Source organism: Brachyhypopomus gauderio, chromosome 13, assembly GCF_052324685.1.
Source record: "Brachyhypopomus gauderio isolate BG-103 chromosome 13, BGAUD_0.2, whole genome shotgun sequence".
NCBI classification, from domain to species: domain Eukaryota; kingdom Metazoa; phylum Chordata; class Actinopteri; order Gymnotiformes; family Hypopomidae; genus Brachyhypopomus; species Brachyhypopomus gauderio.
The window spans coordinates 23,585,400-23,608,247 of record NC_135223.1 but is presented as its reverse complement, the minus strand read 5'-3'; the positions used below and the strand labels follow the sequence as shown (position 1 = coordinate 23,608,247).

At 42.1% G+C, this 22,848-nt stretch overlaps 1 protein-coding gene across 1 annotated transcript; it reads left to right on the top strand.

Annotated features, from left to right (window-relative positions):
- The first annotated feature begins 587 nt into the window (after positions 1–587).
- bcl3 (BCL3 transcription coactivator) lies at positions 588–21,609 on the top strand. The gene is made up of 9 exons (XM_076971851.1): positions 588–2,210; positions 3,167–3,287; positions 12,369–12,477; positions 15,867–16,083; positions 16,640–16,728; positions 18,912–18,989; positions 19,519–19,686; positions 19,933–19,999; positions 20,613–21,609. The coding sequence occupies exons 1-9, from the start codon at positions 1,682–1,684 to the stop codon at positions 21,143–21,145; spliced, it is 1,911 nt and encodes a 636-aa protein (XP_076827966.1). The 5' UTR covers positions 588–1,681; the 3' UTR covers positions 21,146–21,609.
- Positions 21,610–22,848: the final 1,239 nt, after the last annotated feature.

Here is a 22,848-nt window from a genome sequence, read left to right as displayed (position 1 = left end):
AAAAAAGGTTCTTACTTCTTTTTGAAACCTCCCATGGGTTTTGAAATCTCAGTGATATCTTCCATCAAGCTATCGAGGCACATGTTACATTTACAGGTCATGAACTGACAGTCTACAGCAGGGTTTTAGGGACTTTAAATACTCATTATCTTTCCGTTTGCCATTCTCACCCATAAGGTAAAGGAAAGTCCCAAACGGGCCCAGGTAAACCAAGCCCGTGGTCGACTGATACCCTGGAACAACCAGTAACCAAAAGGGAATGGGTGTGAAAGATGATTACTTATAACAGGGCGTGTGCATTTTTTCGACAAGATCGACCAAAAAGCTAAATTAACTTAAAACAAACCTCAGAGGGTGAAGGTTTTAAAAGATGCAAGGACATTGTTAAATTAGAGTTGAATAATGGTTAGATGAGTTGCAGATGTGAGAATTCGTGTCTTGATATTTGTCATAATTTGGGCAAAGTTACTCAGCCAGGACTGTAAATCTTTTTTTGATGCCAGAGGTCTCTAGCCCTTATCCTGAGGATTAGAGGAAGAGGTCGGGGCGTAGAGAGACCTGCTTCCCGATAACAGACAGGGACATCCCCGCGGTCCTGCCAGCTTCCTACTGCGGCAAACCGGTTGATGAATGAGAAGATAAGACTGCAAAACAGCAGTTGTGCCTGCATGGCTCCTTCACCGCCACCAAACAGGTTACCTTGCGTTCAGGGCGAAGAGTCACGCCTGTATAATACAAACCAGAAACCGATGGGAGAAATAACCTGGTGGTTGAGAAGCTTCGGACAATCCACGTACAACCTGACCACGTCAAATGTCAGATTTATTCATAAAGCACTTTAAACACAACAGTTGTTGACCGAAGTGTTGTCCATATATCGCATGAGCTCAAAGGGGAATAATGAGTTTATTGCCTATCAGTGTGAAGCTCCAACCGACGTGTCGTCCATATATCGCATGAGCTCAAAGGGGAATAATGAGTTTATTGCCTATCAGTGTGAAGCTCCAACCGACGTGTCGCTTTCTACCACTGACGGTTATCCTGCAAAAAAGGTCAGCTGATCAGTTATAGTTTTCTTATTTTATTTTACTTTATTTATTACGGATCGTGCAGCCAGACCGCACGACAGCAAAATCTGCATAAAAATATTGTGGCGTGTAGCATTTCGCTTAAAGTTGTTGGGCAATGTGAGTAGGGAAAACCCCCAGTGTTCACGCATTGGCGTGTGTAAGTGAAGAGAGAGAAGAGAAACCTTCTCTGAAGACCTCACATTAATGCAGGACATCGCAGCAGTGAGCACCATTGCTCTGTGTGCATTATTATTGCACATATTATTATATTATTGCACATAGTACTATTAATGCCATAGTACTATCGCAATCAAATGAGAGAGCATGTAGTTTTATGAGAGAGAGACGGTGCATTTCCTAATATTACTTTGATCAGATACTGAATTGGTCAGGGTGTTGATTTCTTTGCGTGGTTTATTTGAATGGGTTGTAGTATAGTATTCACTGATGTGGCATACACATAGGAAGGCTTTCAGACCGTGATATTTAGTATCATTAAGTTTTTTACTTTAACGAGTTTACTCAAAGGACTATTGTTTTGCGGACCTGTAAAATGTTTTAAGATGCCTCCGGGCTAAAAGTAAGGGATAAGGAGAGCTCAATTACGCTTGATGACAATGACCATGAGCGATAATAACACTGAACCATCTGCGCCGCTTGACCTGAGGACCAGAGGAAGAGATCTGGGGAGCTGCTCAAACCGAGCAGCAGGCACTGAATGTCATCCAGGGGACACCATCAACGCAAAGGTGGCGGAATACAGCTCCAGAACATCTTCAGTTTCCTCGACGATTAAAAGGGACAGCGATGAATGCAAAATCAGCCCAGCCAACATGCCCTCTAACGGGAGGTGTGCCAGAGAAGCTGACAGTCATCTGAGGTCTTCTGAGACCTCTCCATCAAAACTTCCATTACGAAAACGTCCTTTCCCTCCCGACAGCAAACATGTGGAGGAGTTGGGAAGTAACGTGGAACCGCTACTGCCAAAGGACTCAAAGACGGACTGGAGAATAAGGCCAAGTCCTGCAAAAGTTCCAAAATGCAACCGGAATCGTTCAAATGTGGAGGACCATCAGTTCATAACCCCAGTTCCTGGTGGCTCTGGCTGCCTTGATCATGTTCATACCGTTCAACCATACTGTAAGTTTTAACATTTCTCTTAAATAACGTATGTCTTGTGATATTATTCATAGATATATGAATAGCTCATTGATTGTGGTAATACAGGAAACGACTCGTTTCTGAATTTACTCCAGTAAACGCAAGACCAAGTCGAATTTCCAAGAGGACTGTAGATCTGGACGTTTGATCATGACTATCGACTGTTCATGAGAGGTTTAGAGATTTAAATAGGTTTAAAGATAACAATGTTCGAAACCACTCGAGTTTCCTAGTCACTTTTTGTCAAGTCTACTCCATTTAATATTTCTCACGAAATATGTTTGAGTCATATTTTAATTTGGTGTGCTGCAGCGCACTCGAGGTCTGGGTACCGGTGGTAAATACGAGACTTGGACCTGGTGGTAAATACCCGAGTGGTACCTTGACAGTCCGTCTTAGACCCAAGCATTAATTCATTCATTATTTCATCCTCTCGTACTGGGTTGACGCAAACACAAGATTGCGAAGTCATGGTCAGTCCAGTCAACGTTGTTTGTGATTGTGAAACTTTCCAGTCAACAGGAAGTTAGAGAGTATGTTTAGAAGTCTCTCACAAGACGTGTCAGTGGCTTAGCCTTTCAGTTCGCACGAAAATAATGCACATGTGTGAAAAACTGCCTTTCCATTATCTGCAAAAAAATATTAGAGATTAATTAGGAGATTCATCTGCTATTGTTTTCTAACCCGGAAGTAGGAGGATAGGGAAAGCGAATCTTAAAGTGAAAAAAAAACTCTTATTGTGTTTTCATTTGGTAAAAATTTGGATTAGTCTTTCATTGTCTTAAAGGCTGTTGTTACAAGTGCTCTGTTGATTTAATACCGAGGATCCAGATAAGCATATATGTTAGAAATTTGAATTAGAAGTGAGCTATATGTCAACTATATGAGGTCCTTATGTGTGTTTTAACAGCTAGTGTCCCTCTGTATCATCACAGGCTACACATACTATGTGCCGCCATACAAACGCTTACCTGCTTCTCTACACCTGTCTGAGGATACAGATTATCTTCTAAACGAGGTTGCTCTGGCAACACGCCAGGATGAAGATGGTGACACGTAAGTCTTTTGTTTTATCAGTCGTAATGTTCAGGGCTTCAAAGTGGGTAACACAACACACACAGTTTCACAGTGCTTCAGTAAGAGTGCCCATGGCTGATAATTGCCTTTAAAATGTATATTACTTACATTAATATCCTGTTATGATTTAATTCGTGATTTACTCCAACGCTATGCCACTGTACTGAACCTGAACATGAAGATGAAGAGAAGAGCTCAATCAGAACACCTAAGCACAGTGGGGCAGTATAAGTTTTGACGTTCAGCTGTGTATGGAGGTGCAAGACCGTGCAGAACTTTGCTTGTAAGCAGGAAGAGTTTACACTGAATCCACTGAACTGGTAGCCAGTGTAACTGATATAGAATTGGGGTTATGTGGACTGATTTTCTAACATACTAGAGAATTTCATGAGCCGAACTTCAGCTCTTAGTGTGAAACATCACTGCTGGTAGTCCTGCTCACCGGGTGGGCGTGTCTAATATCCAAACCTGAAACAGTTCCGTCTATATCAAACAGAAGAGCAGCCGTGTGCAGTCTCACACATCCATGTGGCAAATGTGTGGTGAACACCAGGCCAGAACAACCCGAACAATTGCCCTTCTGAGAGATGGTCTCCGTCACACCGCCAATCAAACTCAAAGCACTGAGTGTGAAATGCCCCATTATACATGCATTTTCATAGGAGTGCATGAACAGAATGCTGCCCATACGTTGCCATGCAGATTTGTCCTCCTCTTGTAACCTCATTCATCATTTGTCACTTTCTGGCTACAGAACAACCACTGTTGTTGCACCTTTCTTAGATCGGTTGTACGTCATTGGTCAGTGTTGCTGGTATCTTTACATGGGTGAGTACTATGTTGAGAGTTGACTGCCATCTAAGAAGAACTAAAGAAGGCAGTCATGGTCTGATGGTTAGGGAAACAGTCTTGTGACCAGAGGGTTGTGGGGTTTGATTCCCAGGCCCCAGGCCAAGACTGAAGTGCCCCATGATCAAGAAACTTAACCCCAACCGCTCCCACATCCCAATAGTGATCACTAGTGTGCACTTAAGTGTGTAAGTCACTCTGGGTAACAGTGTGTGCTAAATGCCGTAAATGTAGACATGAGAAGACCTCAGTAAATAGCTCAGTAAATGTCCTCGGTGAGATATAGCTAACACAGTTGTTCATGACAGCAAATGGGTGCCTGTCTCTAACTCCTACACCCACAGAGTGTTTCTAATAATGTGTCTAATAATGGGGGTGGTTACTATAGTTCTGTATGAGTTAAGGTAGCTGAAACTGTGGATCAACTTTTGTGGGCTTTATTGTCTGGTTTGTAGCCTGTTTGGTGAATATATATATATATACTTTCAGATTCTCTTTGGTATGATTAAGCATTTTAAAAGTGAAATTGTTGCCTTTTAGAGAAGGTGATTCTAATGAAACTTGTCAAATTAGTGCAGTCGTTATGATTTGGGCTGGCACACATCTCTTAACACATCTGACTGTCTGACTGACCCCCCCCCCACACACACACACACACATACTTCACAGCCATTTCACTTCCTGCAGGGAGGATTCCATATGGCCCCTATGTCTTCTGGTTCATTCCAACAACTCTCTGTTAAGTTGCTGTGGAAGCAATGAATGAGTAATTCAATAGAATGTAACAGCAGTAAGCCATACTAGATTGTGATTAGTGCATGTATTGCCTGTTGTGGGGTAGAGAGAGGGGGGGGGGGGGGGCAAGAAGGAAGCAAGGAGAGGGGGGTTATGGCAGGTATGTCAGACTGCATGCAGCTGTATGAATTCTTTGTGCTTTGTTAGTAAGGTGAAAATGAAGGTAGTACTTTGAGTAGACAAGTAATCTCAAGATGCATAAGACCTGTGGTGACTCTGCTTATGGTCAGCTCTATGGTCCAGACAGATAACAAGTAGTATAGAGAAGATGTGCGTTCTTTGCATGAGGAGCTGGGCTTGAGTGACTGAGGGAAACGGATCTAGATGAAAGGTCTGAAGGTCCTTGGAGTAAGTGCAGGTGAGACGGGCCATACTGCAGATGATCACATAAAATGCTCGGTCATGCATGGATACACACCCTTACTGTAAGACCTAAACACACACCCACGTGATGCCAGCTATGAAAATGTCAGTCTTTGTGAGCTCATGTGAGTGAAACTTTGCTGTCCAAAAACAGCACCTGCTGTCATGCAATACCGACACCCAGAGTTAGTCAACACGTCTTCAAATGTCTCGTCTAAGTGAATAAACGTGACTGTACAGGTTCACTTAGAACGATCCTTCAGAAGAGCAAGGTCAGATGGAAAGATCGGTTAAGATCACGCTTTAAGGAGTCTGCATATGTCAGTTTATATGTATTCAATGTGTAAGTAAAAAAACTATGCATGTAATGTGTACTGCTAATGTTTATGTGTAGTATTGTTTCATAAGATCATATTAATCATTGAGATTGAATTTTCATCTCTTTAGTGTGTTTTCAGTGTAGAGTTTATTCTACCAACATATGATCATGAATTGGTGTTTTGAAAGATGGCAAGTCTGGGTTACTGGTAAAAACCAATTTCCTGGCCCCTATCTTCGTTTACATCAGCAGATGTCTGAGAGGTCATATTTCAGCAGAAAACAACATTTAAGCCACACACACTTACATACAGATGCACAAAAACAGGCGAACACACACGCAAGCATGCTGCCCGAGTCCCCCTTCTCTGTAATCTGCTGTCTGAGGGCTTTTACGTCAATGGCTGTTTCATCCTCTCACCTTGTTTTCTATCTCAGCGCTTCACAGACCCTCACTTTCGGGAAAGCCAGTGTGAGCGCGCGAGTCTGCGGTTTGCTCAGGTGTCTTTCTCTCACTCTCTGTGTTCTTCTCTTTTTTAATCCTTTTTAAATGAATGGGCTCAAAAACCCAAACATCCGCTCAACACTTCCTCTTTCACCGCTTTCTCCCCATCTCTCTCTCTCTCTCTCTCTATCTCTCTCTCTCTTGCTCTCTTTATCTCTCTCACTCCCCATCTCTCTCTCTCTCTCTTTATCTCTCTCTCGCTCTCTTTATTTCTCTCGCTCTCTTTATCTCTCTCACTCTCCATCTCTCTCTCTCTCTCTCTCACTCTCTTTCTCTCTCTCCCCAAATCTCTCTCTCTCCCCTTCTCCCCATCTCTCTCCCCATCTTTCTCTCTCTCTCTCTCTCTCTCTCTCTCTCTCTCTCCCCATCTCTCTCTCCCCATCTTTCTCTCTCTCTCCCTATCTCTCTCTCTCTCTCCCTCTCCCCATCTCTCTCTCTCCTTATCTCTCTCTCCCATTCTCCCTATCTCTCTCTCCCTATCTCTCTCTCCCCCTCTCCCTATCTCTCTCTCCCATTCTCCCTATCTCTCTCTCCCATTCTCCCTATCTCTCTCCCCATCTCTCTCTCTCTCTCTCTCTCTCTCTCTCTCTCTCTCTCTCTCTCTCTCTCTCCCCATCTCTCTTTCTTCTCTGTACTATTTCTGTTCCTGCTCTTTACTCTTTCTCTCTCTATCACTGGTTTTATGTACTTTGTTTTGCTTTTCACAAGTCCTTAAAGAGATTTGTTTATATAAGAAAACTATACATTAGGTGCATGTACAGACTGTAGTAGTAACTGCATAGCATCGACTTGTCAAATGTATGTAGTGCTAAAGGAGTGTGAAGTGTAGAGTGTTTTGCAGGCTTCTCTTCTTTTCCTGTGACTACATTAACAAATGAACAGCTTGCTGTGTGCGTTGCTCTCAGATAACGACACAGCTGTGTACTGTACGTCTCCGTCGTTCATTGTATCCTCTTCTTTAGCCGTTTCTTTCCCAACTCCACTGGGTAAGTACATGTAGAGCACATGGGACATTCATAGATAAATGAGACATTTTTACCAGGGGAGCATGAAAGCCCTCAAAGGCGGTAAGAAGACCTCAGTGGTCATATAAGGAGATACTGTTGGCAATAATACTTTCTTTTTTCATAAGTAGTGTGAGGTGCAAGCATATTAACTATCAGCATTATTAATATCAGGAAAGGATATAAAATGGGCATTATTTAGCTGTTCTGGATTTGGCATAATCTTTCTGCAAAGTTTCATCTTACTTGGAATAATACCCATAATGCTATGGAGAGTACATCTTTTCAATAACCTTCATGTGCGCTGTAGCTGCATCTGTATGTGTTACAGACACTACTGGAGTATAACAAAATGGGTTCATTTACATGCAGCAGGTTGCAGCATTCATTATAGGCCAGATGCAAATTGTTGTTTGATGCCGTTGGTGTGTGACTTCTGTGTGAGTGGGTGCAGGTTTACCCTTGGGTCAGGTCTGTTCTGCCTCAGTAATAATGCATTTTATGGTCCAGTGATGGCCCAAAATGCCAAAGTTTAAATTCACTTTTAATAATACAGTTTTGCATCCAGTTCAGGGTAATGTTTGGTTCAATTGGCCTGTTGTGGAACCTTTTCTCAGCAGCTTGGTCTGCACTGTATCTGTCACTGTGACATTAGAGTGTTTGCTGTTATGTGTATAGCTGGATTCAGGTTTTGAGGTTGATGCTAAGAAACCTAATAAAATAAGATGGAAGTGCATGAAGAAGTTTGCATGTTGCATGATGTCCAACGTTGAACCTTCTAAAAACACACACACACACACACACACACACACACACACACACACACACACACACACACACACACCCCATCCTTTCACACAATGTTCTGCCAAAGTGCTTGGTTGTGTTGCCGTAAGGAGCCACTTGCTTGTGCCTCTGGTTGGTTTCTGGTAAACGGTATCATACAGTGCTTGGCTCAGGCTTTTTGGGCACACTTCAGCTTCCCTTCAGACTTTGTTTACTGCCACAGCCAGCCCATGCCACAGTGGATGTGAGGGTTTGTGTGTGTCTGGTTTGTACAGGATGCCGAACATGCGCAGCCTTTTCATTATCTGGGGCTGCGGTCTAACTAAACTCTCACTCACTTCCAGGAACCTAAAGTTTCATCTGTACAGAAGAGAGACAGAGACTGTGAGATTGTGAGAATGGGTGGATCATGAAATGGAAGTGTGAAGTGGGGTGCTGTGCGTACTACAGCCCAAAGCGTCTTACCAGCTGTTAAACATGCAGGTTGTTAATATGGTATGAAAATGAGATGTTTTAAATATGATGAGATGTTTTAAATATGTACATGTAGGCACACATCGAAATTATATATATATATATATATATATATATATATATATATATATATATAGTTCTTTGGTCAGTGAAGAGCTGCTGCTTATCTTATCTTCTGTTATGTGTACTGTAGCACTTCTACCAATGAGTTGCAAGCATTGGACCCATGATTACAAATTAACTAGGATTTCATTGAGCATTACTTTTGTAAAACCGGAAAAAAAAACATATCGTTTGGTAATGAGCAAAAACAACCCAGAAACATGAATACGATATATAGGCAGCATTGGCCACACCTGGCAGGTATGGCAAATTTGGCTGATTTCCAGAGCAAACACTGAACAGTTGGGAAAGGAAACCTCCACTTAAGATTAAGAGAACATAAAGTGGCCTTGCAAACGGGCCTCCCACTAACCCTGTGTGTGTTCTGCCTTTCTGAGTTTGTGGGTGATGTGAACGTATTCTACAAGGCTGTTATTGAGTGGGACAGATACTACTGTGGAGAGAAAGCAACTGCTTACATTAAACCTGCAGCAAAAATGTGTCATCGGTCTAATATTATTTGTACTATGCACTTAACAGGAAAATGATAACTAGCACCTTATTTACTTCAACAGTTCTCCCACACTGGCGTGAATATGAGATGGAAAAGAAATTAAAATGCACGCGTTAAATTAAAATACACAGCACCTTATCTGGCCCATGATTAAGGCGTAAGAAGTAATATCATGAACAGAGAAGTCATTTACGGGAAACACTGAAGGAGGAAAGAGCCCGGTGAACTTTAATGGCGTCTTCTGCTTTTTTGTTTCTGAACCAAGGAACAGAGAAAGCGTGATGAAGCAAGTTTCTTTTTTCCTCTTGTTTAAAACAACCTAACCTTTTAGGTCTGAGGGCAAAGACTGAGTCAGGTCAAAATTAAACACTGTATTCTGTCTCAATTCCTCTTTCACTTTAATGCTTCTTGAAAGATTTTGATTGTATGGTTATTCTTTTTACAACCTCCACATAGGAAAAGCTATGTTTGCACATTGGAAAAGTCAGATGGTATTTTAATGTGTCAACATTTCAGAATGACTCTAGATATGCGTCAAAGAATCTTAGCACTTGTTAAGTGACTGTAGCTGCAGACAGTACTGCCGAACGTCCATCATCTGTCTTTACGTCTTTACATGTTTGCTTAGCTTTTTCTATAGGTTAGTTGTGTGTGTGTGTGTGTGTGTGTGTGTGTGTGTGTGTGTGTGTGTTTCATTTTGCAAATATGTGACGTTATTATTTTGATTTTGTTATTTACACGTTATTATTCTTTTTATTATGACAGTGGGCCATCATGTGTGCACCATGCAGGTCCTGTAGTGGTTGTGTCCGTGGCGTATATGTTTTTTTGTGGGGGGGTAGAGGGGCTGGGGTGGTGGGGGGGGGGGGGGGGGGGGGGGGTAGGCACAGTGCCCCTGTAACAACATCCCTGGATCCCTCCTGAGGCGTGGCATCATTTCTGTGAATGCCGATAAAGCAGCACTAGTATTGCCAAATTTTCGACTTTGTCGCTATATTTAGCGAGAACTCAGACCTCTCTAGCTACTCTTTTTAGGGGGTTACGTCATTTAGCCACTTTCAGCTACTTTTAGGACAGCCAATCACTGCTTCCCTGAGTGAGGAGTTGGTAACACAGTCATCTAGGCTAGTGATGTTGAGAATGTGCTGCATATGAATGACTTTATACCTGCATGTAACTAGCCAGCTAGTTAACTGACTACATGGCTAATGCAGAAATCCCATTGTAGTGTGACACTTTTTTGCTCTATAGTTCTTTCCAATAATGAAGAGAAAATGTAATATATTGCACTTCTTTAAAAAATAATAATAAAGAGGCTCATGCGGACAGTCAGTTAGAGCCAGAGAATTCAGTCATGGTGAACTGTTACAACATCCGCCCTTGGCTTGATTTCAGCCTCTGTGTATTACTGTGCATGCACACACTTCAGTTCTCCCCAAAATCTCAGAGCCAGTATTTGACTCAGCAGCTGGACTGTAAGACGGTGACTTAGAAAGAGGGGATTTACAATTCATGCACGGTCATATAATTCATGCATAAACGGCATAAACAAGCAGGAAGAGTGTTTGTAATAATAATAAAATTGATGCCTGATTCATTATTATAATTGATAATTGATCATATTGTAAAGCAAATAACACAAAAGTAAAAGCACCAAATTGTTGATGATAATCTTATTTATAACAGAAAACTGTATAAAATGTTGATTCATATTGAATGTTTACTTTTGCTGATTAAATGCCAGCACCATAAGGTAAATAATCGACCCCTCTAACAGACCTACTGGTCCCAGTCTTCCCCCCAGTTCAGATGGTCTAGAACCTCCCCCAGGTTGTGTCACATCTGATGTTTGTCTTTGGTGTGGTGTGGGAACATGGGCCACTGCATTCCTACTGACCTTTTTTTGTGGTTTCTGGTTTTGTGAACAAAATGTACGAGATCTCCTGGATGTGAAAACGCATTACCGGCTGTCCATCTGTATTGGACATAAAGGTTAGAAATACAGCTCGGTCATTTTAGTAAGATAATGCTCATGAACCCAACGCAGGCATTCTGCCAGGGAGTCAAAGACACTGAACTCACAAAGAAGGATTTTTTTTTTCCAGGTGTGTTGAAATTCTATGTCACTGAACAACATACTGAAAGCCCCTATAAAGCCGCATTAATAACAACGATGAATATTATTCAAAACAGAAAGAGTGGTGCCATTGTGCCTGATGTCAGGAAGTGACCTCAAACTAAAGTAGTTGTTACTGGAAGTCTCTTTACAAAAAATATACACATGCTAGAAGGATTGTACGAGTCCCTCATTCATTTTCTTGTGAATCCCGGACACGCCCCTTTCTGCTTTCAACTTGCACACACAGAGAGAGAGAGAGAGAAAGAGAGGTTTTCTGTGAAGTGATGGACTGATAACGACTTCCCTGTACTTACTGGGACTGTTACATATATGGATACTGTGTGCGGTATGAGTCATGCAGGTTAAAAGGTTTCAGAAATGGTTAGTCACGGCATCAGGTGATGGATCGCCGTGTGGATCGCAGTTGCTTCACTCAGCTGTCTAACCACACACTGGTCAGCAGTACATGTGGTATATGCCTTGTGTGTTTGTGTGCATATGACTGCGTGTAAGTTCCATATTCCAAGTAATATACTCACAATTTCTTTGAAAAGCGAAAATCTGAATGACAGTAAGATCAATATATCATAAACTTCACTTTTAAAGTGAAATTGTGTGTGTGTGTGTGTGTGTGTGTGTGAGAGAGAGAGAGAGAGAGAGAGAGAGAGCATGTGAGAAACATGTGCATGTGTTTTGTAATAGAGGGACTGGAGTTAATATAAATATTGATAAAGTTGATTAAAAATTTGTACCAGTCAAGCATAGCAACTGTTTAGTAGAGTCATCCAGATAATTTACAGACATTGGGTGCTTCTGACAGCTGTGAGTGAAGCAATACACATATTCACTTCTGCTGATGCTTTTAAGAAGTTCAAATGGCAGAAAGCTGTAATAAGGGTCTTTAAAACCGTGTCCAGAAAATCTTTTACATTCAGAAACAGATGAGCTAGACCTAAATAACCAATAAAAGAACACCAGTAACTCTTAAGAACAGAGCAGGCCAGGTAGCATCTGGTAAAAAGTTCCTAAACTTTCCTATTCATACACGATCTTTAAGCCCTGGAGAAGAACATTTTGAATGAAACGTTGGTGGAATACCTCATGTTTTACTTGTAGGACTAAAGCAAAGGGTTAGTAGAGCTTCATAACTGAGGGTTCTCAGTGTCTGGGAACTCTGCCCATGAAGCAGACCCTTGTCTGGCTGATGCATGGATTGTGTTTATTATTGCAGGTCTCTGCATATCGCTGTCGTTCAGGAGAACGAGGCTGTGGTTTACTGGCTCATTCACATATTACGTCGGGCTCGCAAAGACTTGGACTTGTATAATAACCTCAGACAGGTAGGACACCTCCTGGTGTGCACGCATACACACATGCACACATAGTGATCCAATCAAAAAACAAGCAAAGGTACTAAGCTCGAGGTGATGAAGATCATAGCATTGCATGAGGAGAGGGGATGAAAATCGGCACCTGTGCTACACCCGCACATCCAGGGAGCTGACCTTTCCTCCCCAGACCCGGTGCCTTCTCACGTCTGGTGCTTCTTGGGAGCCTTTCGGTGGTTAGCCTGTTTGCACATCACACCACTTCCCTGTGTGCAGTGTGAACCTTCTGCTCTGGCTGGGAACTGCTGTGGCTCCTGCCCCCCCCTGCTGAAGTCCACATGGACTGTCCCCATGCTTTCACATTCTGTTCTCCTCCTTCCCTCCCCCCCTCCCTCCCTCCATCAAGCAGCACTTCCAGCTATCTCACCCGTTCTCTTCATCACAGATAGCCACTTCATGTTTAACCAAACCACAGAGATTACCTCACCTCATGCTGGGGTTTCAGTCAGCACACGCAATGCAACACAGTTACCAGAAGCTTTGCTTGAGTTAAGCATATGAACAGGGGTTTGTCTTATTGTTTTTTTTTTTTTGTTTGTGTCTTTATTATTATTTTTTTGGTTGTCTTCACTTTTATGTGTTTTCCAGTAAGTAAAAGAACACACATATTATAAAATACAATGTCTCCGATACTTCACTCAAATTATCTCCAGGCGTTCTTTATTAAATTTAAAAAAGTGAGCATCTTCTCAGCTGACTAGCATGTTTAACAAGTGTTACTACTACCACCGATTTCTCTATATTAGTGTATTCCTCTTTCCTCTACAGCATCTTTACGCCCACAGATGTACTGTGACCACTTACAACGACTGAATGCTCATTATAGATTCTGAGCAAGTCTGTGCTCGCTCACGGCAACAGCTGTAGTGAAGATTAGGAAAAGAATCAAAATCATTATCATTAGGTTATGTGCATGGAGTCTAGTTATGTGTGCAGGTTAGTTTTGTATACAGAGGCTAGATATGTGTGTCAAGGTTAGTTATGTATGCGGAGGCAAGTTATGTATGTAGAAGTTTGTTTTGCGCATGGAGGTTAGTTATGCGTGCAGTGGTTATGTATGTGGAGGTTAGTAATGCGTGTGGAGATTAGTTATGCTTGCAGTGGTTAGTGTTATGGTTAGTTATGTGTGTGATAATTATGTATGTAGAAGGTATATACGTGGAGGTTAGTTATGTGTGTGATGGTTATGTATGTAGAAGGTATATATGTGGAGGTTAGTTATGTGTGTGATGGTTATGTATGTAGAAGGTATATATGTGGAGGTTAGATATTTATGTGTGCAGAGGTTAGATATGTGTGCATTAACATGCATTTTTCTTGTTTTCTGAACATTGCAGTGTAAGCTGTGTGTTTGTGTGTGTGCGTGTGTTTGTGCATGTGTGTGTTTGTGTGTGTTTGTGCATGTGTGTGTGCGTGTGTTTGTGCATGTGTGTGTGCGTGTGTTTGTGCGTGTGTGTGTGTGTGTGTTTGTGCATGTGTGTGTAAGTGTTTGTGCGTGCGTGTGTGTGTGTGTGTGTGTGTATTCGTGCGTGTGTGTGTGTGTGTGTGCGTGTATTTGTGTGTGTTTGTGCATGTGTTTGTGCGTGTGTGTGTGCGTGTGTTTGTGCGTGTGTGTGTGTGTTTGTGCATGTGTGTGTACGTGTGTTTGTGCGTGTGTGTGTGCGTGTGTTTGTGTGTGTGTGTGTGTGTGTATGTGTGTGTATTTGTGCATGTGTGTGTGCGTGTGTTTGCGCGCGCGTGTGTGTGTGTGTGTGTGCTCTGTGAAGCAGCTGCTGTATGTCTGGTATGTGTGTATGAACTTATGTGTCCTTATTCCGAGAAGTCACATGCCCCTCGCTCTCTGGGCTGTTTCTCAACATACCTTCTGTTGTGGCTCAGAGGGTAAGAAACTGGGACTTTCCCTTGCCCTTCCTCTCTCTCTCTAACTCTCTCTCTCTGTCTCTCTCTCAGTCTCTCTCTCTCTCTCTCTCTCTCTCTCTCTCTCTCTCTATCTATCTATCTCATTAGAACTTTATTATATTATATAGATTATTTAGTTTGTCTGAAAAATAAGGCATCAACTTACCATAAAAGACCGATTTACTGTACATTTAATTCAAAGTATGAATAGCTCTATCTGCATAACTGCCACCGGGGCAGTACTCTCGGCGGGTGGTGTATTTATTGCCCCTCGTGTTCATGCTCTCCAGCTCTGTCTTTGACGCTATCACTCCTGCACTTTGCTCTGTCGCACGGCCGTTTTATGTGCTCATCCAAACATCCGTTCAGCACGTCCCTTTTTTTGTTTGCTCTCTTTCCAGATAGGAATATAAATATCCAGACGCACTGCAGGGGAGAGGAAAGGGATTTTCCCTCTCTAATCCCATCCTTCCATCCATTCTCTCTCTCTCTCTCTCTCTCTCTCTCTCTCTCTCTCTCTCTCTCTCTCTCTCTCTCTCCACTCTTTCACTTTCAGCTCTTCCTCTCCCATCCTTGTTTGCCCCTTTCTTCTTGTTGTTCTTGGAGGGGTGTGTGGGTGACACGTCACATGAGCAGTGGTAGGAGAACCGTTACAGCTGGTAATCTTACAAAGGGACTGTATGAGATCAGAGATGATTGTCTTAGTTGAACTGTAAAGAATTTCTCATTGGGTTGGTTGAATACATGGGTTCTTACACATGCACAGACCAGTGAGATCCTGATGTGTGATTGTGAGATGCGTGGTGACTCAGACTGGATTCAGGGAAACTGTGACGCTTTCACCGGAAGGGAGTGTCACAGACATTGTGACACCGGAGGAATTTCTCCTTTCTGCATATCTATATGTCTAACTGCAGGGTTTTACAGGAACCTTGAACTCCCCTTTCTTACTAACCTCCAGTGGGTCAGCCCTGTGCCAGGCCTACCTGTCAGCACTAAAACAAAAGAATATTTCTTGTTATCGCTGTGAAACAACACCAAAACATGTTGTTGTCGTTGTTGTGCTTGTTCTGCTGTCTGTACCTTTAACTTGGTAGATAGTTCCAAGTGAGAGAGTCCCTGGGTGGGAATACACTAGGATGTGATTCATAATTAAATACTAAATTGCCCTGTATTGCCAAACAAACTTCAATCTGTTAATGTTACTAGGAATTTATGAATTTATGATGCGATTATATAAAGTGAGTTTTTTCTCTTGGGGGAAATTATTACAAATGTTTTAGTACTTAACTCAAGTTATTATTGTTTGTCTATTGCCATCTCATTCCTTTGAGTACATTTCCTGCTTCTGTCCTGCATCCGTCCTGCTTTTGGAAATCCTGGTCACAATGATTCAATTAAACTGACTCTCACTGCTTCTGCCCCCCCCCCCCCCCAAACAGACTCCCCTGCATCTGGCAGTCATCACCCATCAGCCTAGAATAGTGCTTGCTCTTCTGCAAGGGGGGGCTGACCCAGGGGCGCTGGACCGTAATGGACAGACCACGCTGCATCTCTGCTGCGAGCACAACCAGGCGGAGTGCCTGTCCGTCATCCTGTGCCACCTGGCCCGCCCCCCGCGCTGCTGGTCAGGACTCCTCGATAGCAGGAACTACGAGGGTAAGTGCTGGACTAGATGAACCAGGTGACTGTGATGTTGACACCTCTGTGTGAACCTTCTTTTGGGTATTGTTAAATGTAATGAACCCTATAATATACATTGTTAATATATATTTAGGTTGAGATGCAAAGCATTTCTGAAAGTAGGGTTTGAGAGAGGGCATGCAGTGTATGGCGTACCTACTGTGTGTGTGCAACGCTTTAGACAATTTGTTAAAAATGTTAAAAAAAAAAAAGTTTTACTCGATTGAATTTATTAGCGACTTAAACCATGCGCCCTCTTGTGATAAGGGAGAGCTCTCGGTTCAGTTGCATGGCAAAGTGAGCCTTATTTTTCCTGCTGTGAGGTACAGAAAGCCCCTAGAATCACCAACAGAGGGTCTACCCAGCTGAGATGTGGGTGATTGTGTGGGTGTGGGTAAATGCCTTTGTGTGTTCTTCAGTAAGACAAGCCCAAGCTTGCCTGGGAGTGTTATCAGATTTGAGTTGTTAAAACATGACACATCCATCTGATCATAAACAAATCTGCAGTACATTATAATCTGTTGAATTCCAGGCATGACCCCTCTACACCTGGCTGTCCAGGACAGGAATAAGAAACTGGCCAAAATGTTACTGGACAGCGGAGCTGACATCAACGCTGTGGTCAGTGAAGTCTCTGTCTCTTCTTCATCTCATGCATGTCATATTACTTACAATAAACGAATCATTTTTCTGAAAATGTTTGACATTCTTTAATGGAGGTTAAAAAGACAACCACACAGGAAGTGATGTAATAACTGTAGCTCCTGTGAGTGCTTAGTTGCTGCAGAGTCTCAAGAACAACTGCTCACCAACAGAACTAGGCTGACTTATGCACACATGTCTTCTTTTTAGTATACATAACATGTTACAGAATGACAATTTATTTAAAAAATTTATAGTTTACATAGAAATCATTTATGGAAGGATTGGTATATTTTCACACAGTATTGACTGTACGTATGTAAAATTAAAGTGACTTAATAGGTACATGTGTAAATATATGAGTGCATATAAAACATAAATGACAGCAAACGTCAGGATGGAAAGGATGGAAATGTGTTATTCCATCAGACTGCTGATGGGGAAGCAGCGGGACACTGAAAGCGAGACAGTGTCCACGCATGCGCACATGTCCCCACAGGACAGTGTGTCCACCGCACAACAGTGTTGCCCTGATCAGAAAAGACAAATACTTCACTGAATGTAAATAAAGAGATGGGTATCTTTCCTACCAGTGTGAGGTTTGTAACTTGCTCGTGTGAGTAAAATTAAAGTTGTAAATGAAATTCAAGCTTAAAAGGCAATAGGCACTTTTTTCATTCTGTTGATACTGTGCTGTCACCTCTGTATATTGTTGGAATGTTTCCAGGTTATTCAGGTTATAAGATGCTCTCATTGTAACCGCATTGTTCTTTAATTATGGAACACCTCAATGCACAAATCAGGTTCAAGTTTAAAGTTGTGCTGTCGTTTCTCTATGTACTTATTGTGTGTCAGATGTTTCTGCTGGTCCATAGTGCAGCAGCAGATCGGCACAGTACAAGACTACAAAGTGCAAATGCACAAGAATGACAAATGTGCAGAAGAAGCAAAAAAATACTATAAAATACTATAAATACACACATTTTGCACAAGGGAGAGTATCGGTAAGACAGATCAGAGTAGCGCAGAGCTGGGAGGAGTCTTGGTGGTGATGGAAACACTCTTAATTAGTCCAACTGGGAATTGGGGAGCAGCGGTGTGTTGAGTAAACTAGTGTGGAGTGTGTAGGCTGGTGTGGAGTCTGGCGGTGCTGGCAGTGGAAGTTCTGGTACTTTCTGCAGGAGGAAAAGGGGGCGGAGAGATTGTGAGAGGCGCGAGAGACGTCATCCACAGTGCCGGTGGCTTTGTGGGCGCACCGCTTGTGCCAGAAGGTGTGTTGAGAGACCACTTCTCAACTGTTAACATATACTTCACTGTAGTGAAGGCGGTGGCAGTGGGAGGCGTGTCAGGCGTGCTCTTCTGAAGCGATACAGGAAGTGAAGGTGTCACTGAGCTGTTTTTGCTATGGCAGGTGGTGCCGAGGGTCCAGGTGAACTTGGCTGTGATATGCACACCAAGGAACTTGGAGCTTGTGAGTCCATTGACAGTTGGGCCATTGATGTGCAGTGGGGAAGCTAAAGAGGATTTTTTATGACATAAGGCCAATAGTTATGCAGGCAGGACAAAGACCATTTCTTTAGCACTGATGGTGATCTTTTAAAGGGGAAATTGCCTGGCTCGGGGGAATATTGAAAATGCCTGTTAAGACATCCGTGAGATGATTAGTAGATTAGTACATAGCAGTCTTTGGTAACAGGAAAGAGTTTTCCCTGACATCTCCTTTTCCACCGTGGTAAATGGTTTGCTCTTCCCTTCAAATCATGCCGCCAGATCATTCAGTGTGTTTAGGAGTGAGGCATCTCCATCACGTGATAATACTCTGTGGCTAGTGATGGCTGGAATATCCTGTCACTTATGTGTCATACGTGTCTCTGGTGTCAAGGAAATGGTCAGTGGATTCACTGTGCACAGTAGAGCTTTGCATCTGTGATAGCCCAGGATATTTTTTTTTTTGTGGGAAGGAGAGTCTCCTGCCATTTCGTATATGTAAGCAACCTCCCAGGTTTTTAGCAGCTCACACACCTGTGAGGTTATCCATGCCTTTTGGTTAGCAGGTGTGGTGATGGTGGTTCTGACATCATTGTCACGCTTGCTTATGTAGCCAGTAACAGAAGTTGTGAAATGTGTGTTTTGGGTCTGACTCACTTCTCCCGTCACCACAGGACGTAAAGAGTGGACGCAGTCCGCTGGTACACGCTGTGGAGATCAGCTGCATGGACATGGTCAACTTCCTCATTGAGGTGTTTATTTGTTTTCTGATGTATTTACTAGGTGTGTCAGGAGTTTTTTCCCAGTTTTATTTCCTTATAAACATATGACTCAGGCTTTTTACAGTAATTCAATATAAATATAGTCACAGACTCTCTGTTTTTAAACATACAAGGAACAAGAATAGACTCTAAATAAACAATAATTTAAAAGCAGACTTAAAACTATATATGTCTTGCCTTTTTACCTATAAAAAGTGATGGTCATTGTAGTTTTAAAATACATCACCTAAGAGGTATATTAATGGAAAAGTTACTTTTTTCTGGATATTAGTGTATAATAGTCATTTTAGTGTTTAGCAAGAAGGGTATCAAGAACTCGCTTGACTCTTGTAGGGATTCCTTCAGCATTTTATATCTCTGTATACCAGCAAATGGCCTGATAATAACATAAGATAAAAATTAAGTCAGGTTAACCAAGATATCGTGCTGCTTCATATGTACTTGAACGTTTTGGAGAGATATTGGAGTAGTCATTTCTGCTCCTCTGCCCCGCCCTCAGAATGGCTGTAGCGTGAATTCCCAGTCGTACAGCGGAAACACAGCCCTGCACATGGCCTGTGGCCGTGGGGATGTGGAGGCCGTGCGTGTACTCTTGAGGAACGGCGCTGACAGCAGTCTGAAGAACTACCACAACGACACCGCCGTCATGGTGGCAAAGAACAAAAAGGTAAGAGAGTCGGAGTGGTTTAACGGGCAAGAGGGTAGAATCTATATTCTGTTTAACTTCATTTAGAAACGGAAATGGGAGAAACTTGATGATTTCACTGATCATTTTCCATGAGTTAAATAGAATGTAAATGCTGCCTGTCACTGGTGAATGTTAGCAGTTACAATGTTTTGCCGTTCTGAAATGGATCAGGGCTGATATGGCGAAGAGGCTGGTTGTGTGGTTAATTCTTGACTTTTTGATCAGGTCTCTGATGTGCTGCGTGGGAAGGCGACTCGTGGCCAGTTTTTGAAAACTGAGCAGAGCTTTAATGGTGAGGTATACACCATACAAAACGTTGCGTTATAACACTATAACAGCATGAGCCATATGAAATAGGAATATACCTTCCTGAGTCTACCTGAATTTTAAATCTTGAAGATTTTAAGTGAAGTGTACCATTATACTACCTACAATCTCTACATATTCTACAATTGTTTCTATAACTGTAGAAATGTTTATGTTTTTTAAAGTAAGGGTCTTAGTCATGGGCAGAAAACATATGATTGCTAAGTGACCCTGAATAGTCCAGGTGCAGGTTATCCATTGTGCTCTGCACTGATATCAGTTCAAATCCCATTTTTATCATACATTGTCCATGGCCATTTCTGGCATCTCAATGATGTTGAGGGCGACTCTCCCATCGCACAATAATCAGTCAGTCAGAGCACGTGTAGACCATGCGGTTAGTGTTTTCTGTCCCGCATCTGCTTGGACTAGAGTTAAAAACCTTTTTGGGCTTAAACCATATCCACGATTTTTACCTCCTATGCTGGTTTGACCTCCTATGTATGCTGGTGGTCCTTTCAGCCTTTGTAACTGTTTTATATTGCCGAAGTCTTCCTGGTGGAATAACAAAGCTTGTTTTTGTTTGTTTTCCTGTTTAGATTCTCCATCTCCAAACAATTTAAGCCATTCTCCTCTGGCCACACCCAACCCTCAGTGTAGCGCATCCCTGTCTCCTGTAGCCCTTCGCACACACTCACCACACAGCCAGTCTGGTGAAAGCATATCTGGGAACCAGTCACCAATGGGAACTCAAGAAAAAGAAGATGTGCAAATGAGACCGCAGGGATTTCATAATGTGGTATCGGAGAGAGCGGACTGTCGGATGTCTTTTCATTCTATTCACGTTTTACAACCATCTCACTATGATGCATTCTTGCCTTCTGTAACTCCTTTGAATGTGGAAGCTTTCATGTCATCTCAACCACGATACTACCCACCTGATGTGCGGAGGCCTCTGTGTCCCTCTGAGGCACCCTTAATCATCTTCCCGGCCGCACCACCTGGAAGGGGTGGCCCACCTCCACATGTTCATACGTCCACGTTCACACAATCACGGCCCTCCAGTCATAACAGTGACCAATCGGATACATCCAATACGAGTGTGAGCAGTGAGGGTAAAGGTGCAAGTTGATCATGACTGATAATTTTATAAACTGTTTATAATTGCACATGCTCCATTTGGTCCTTTTGGCACTCTGAGGGTTAAAATATTTACAGTGGTGATTACAGAATATGAACAGATGTGGCAGGCCCATCTAATGAGATGTTATTATTCTATGTAGCTTATAATTTATGGTTGGCCTGAATGCTGTCTAAATTCCACAGTTTTTATTATCTTAGCATTTCCATCACATATTTATACATTGCACCTGTGAAAATGCATCATGGGTGAAATGATGTGCATTATATTAATTATTCTAACAGGTTTTAAGGTCACTGCAAAGGGATGATGATTTTCAGTAACTCTGGTGGAAAGTCCCTCCAAAACAGTTACTAATTATGATGTGTAACCTTGTATGCAGTTATGAGCTCTAAACTGAATATATGAAAATATGGCAAAAACTGAGAGATGACAAATAAATATTTTTCTACATACGTTTTTCTTGTAAGTATATTTTGCTATATATATATATATGTGTATGTGTGTGTGTGTGTGTGTGTGTGTGTGTGTGTGTGTGTGAAGTATTCTGACTTCTGTTTTTCTTCTCTCTGTCTCGCAACTCAGTGCATTTAAGCGTGTAGACCAAGACAATCTGCTGCAGTTCAAATCGAGCATCAGAATGTGTATTAAAAGGTGATTTTAGTGTCTTTGAACGTGCCATGGTTGTTGGTGCCAGAAGGTCTGGTCTAAGTATTTCAGAAACTGCTGATCTACTGGGATTTTCATGCACAACCATCTCTAGGGTTTACAGAGAATGGCCAGAAAAAGAGAAAATATCCAGTGAGCAGCAGTTCTGTGGGCACAAATGCCTTGTTGATGCCAGAGGTCAAGTTTTTCAAATCTCCTGTTGTCCAATTTTGGTGAGCCTGAGCAAATTGTAGCCTCGGTTTCCTATTAGCTGACAGGAGTGGCAACCGGTGTGGTCTTCTGCTGCTGTAGCCCATCCTCCTCAAGGCTCTACGTGTTTTGCGTTGAGATGCATGCCTCGGTTGTAACGACTGGTTATTTGAGTTACTGTTGCCGTTCTATCAGTTCGAACACGTCTGGCCATTCTCCTCGGACCTCTGACATCAACAAGGCATTTCCGTTAATGAACAGTTGATGTCATGTGATTGGCTAATTCGACATTTGCGTTAATGAGCAGTTGTACCTAATAAAGTGGCCGGTGAGTGTGTGTGTGTGTGTATATATATATATATTTTTTGTGAACAGGAAAGGTGGCATGACCTCCTGTGCTGCTCACCATTTTACATTTACATTTATTTACATTTACATTTTTTCTTTGTTAAATAGATAAATGCTAAATAATTTTAATGTGTTTCTACAAGAGCTTATTCAGAACGTCTAAAATAGCAATCACATTAGGGATAAATTGAGCTCTTTTTAGTGTTTGTATAGTGAATTTTCCATACCACTTAAGCAGGCTATGTTTCGTTTTTTGTTCAGCAGATGGCGCTGCGTGCGCTACTTCTGGCTATGTGCCAAGAGACTACTTGTATCTGTAGTTGAGGTAGCAAAAGTATTTGCATTTGTATTTTATGCAGCAATCTGTTTTTGTTTGTATTAATATTTTATAGTTAAAGTGTTGATATAAGTGTTCTTCAATAAAATAATAATTATGAACTGTTATGAAGCATTAGTTTATGGTTATCATGAACCTAGAAAAAAAACAT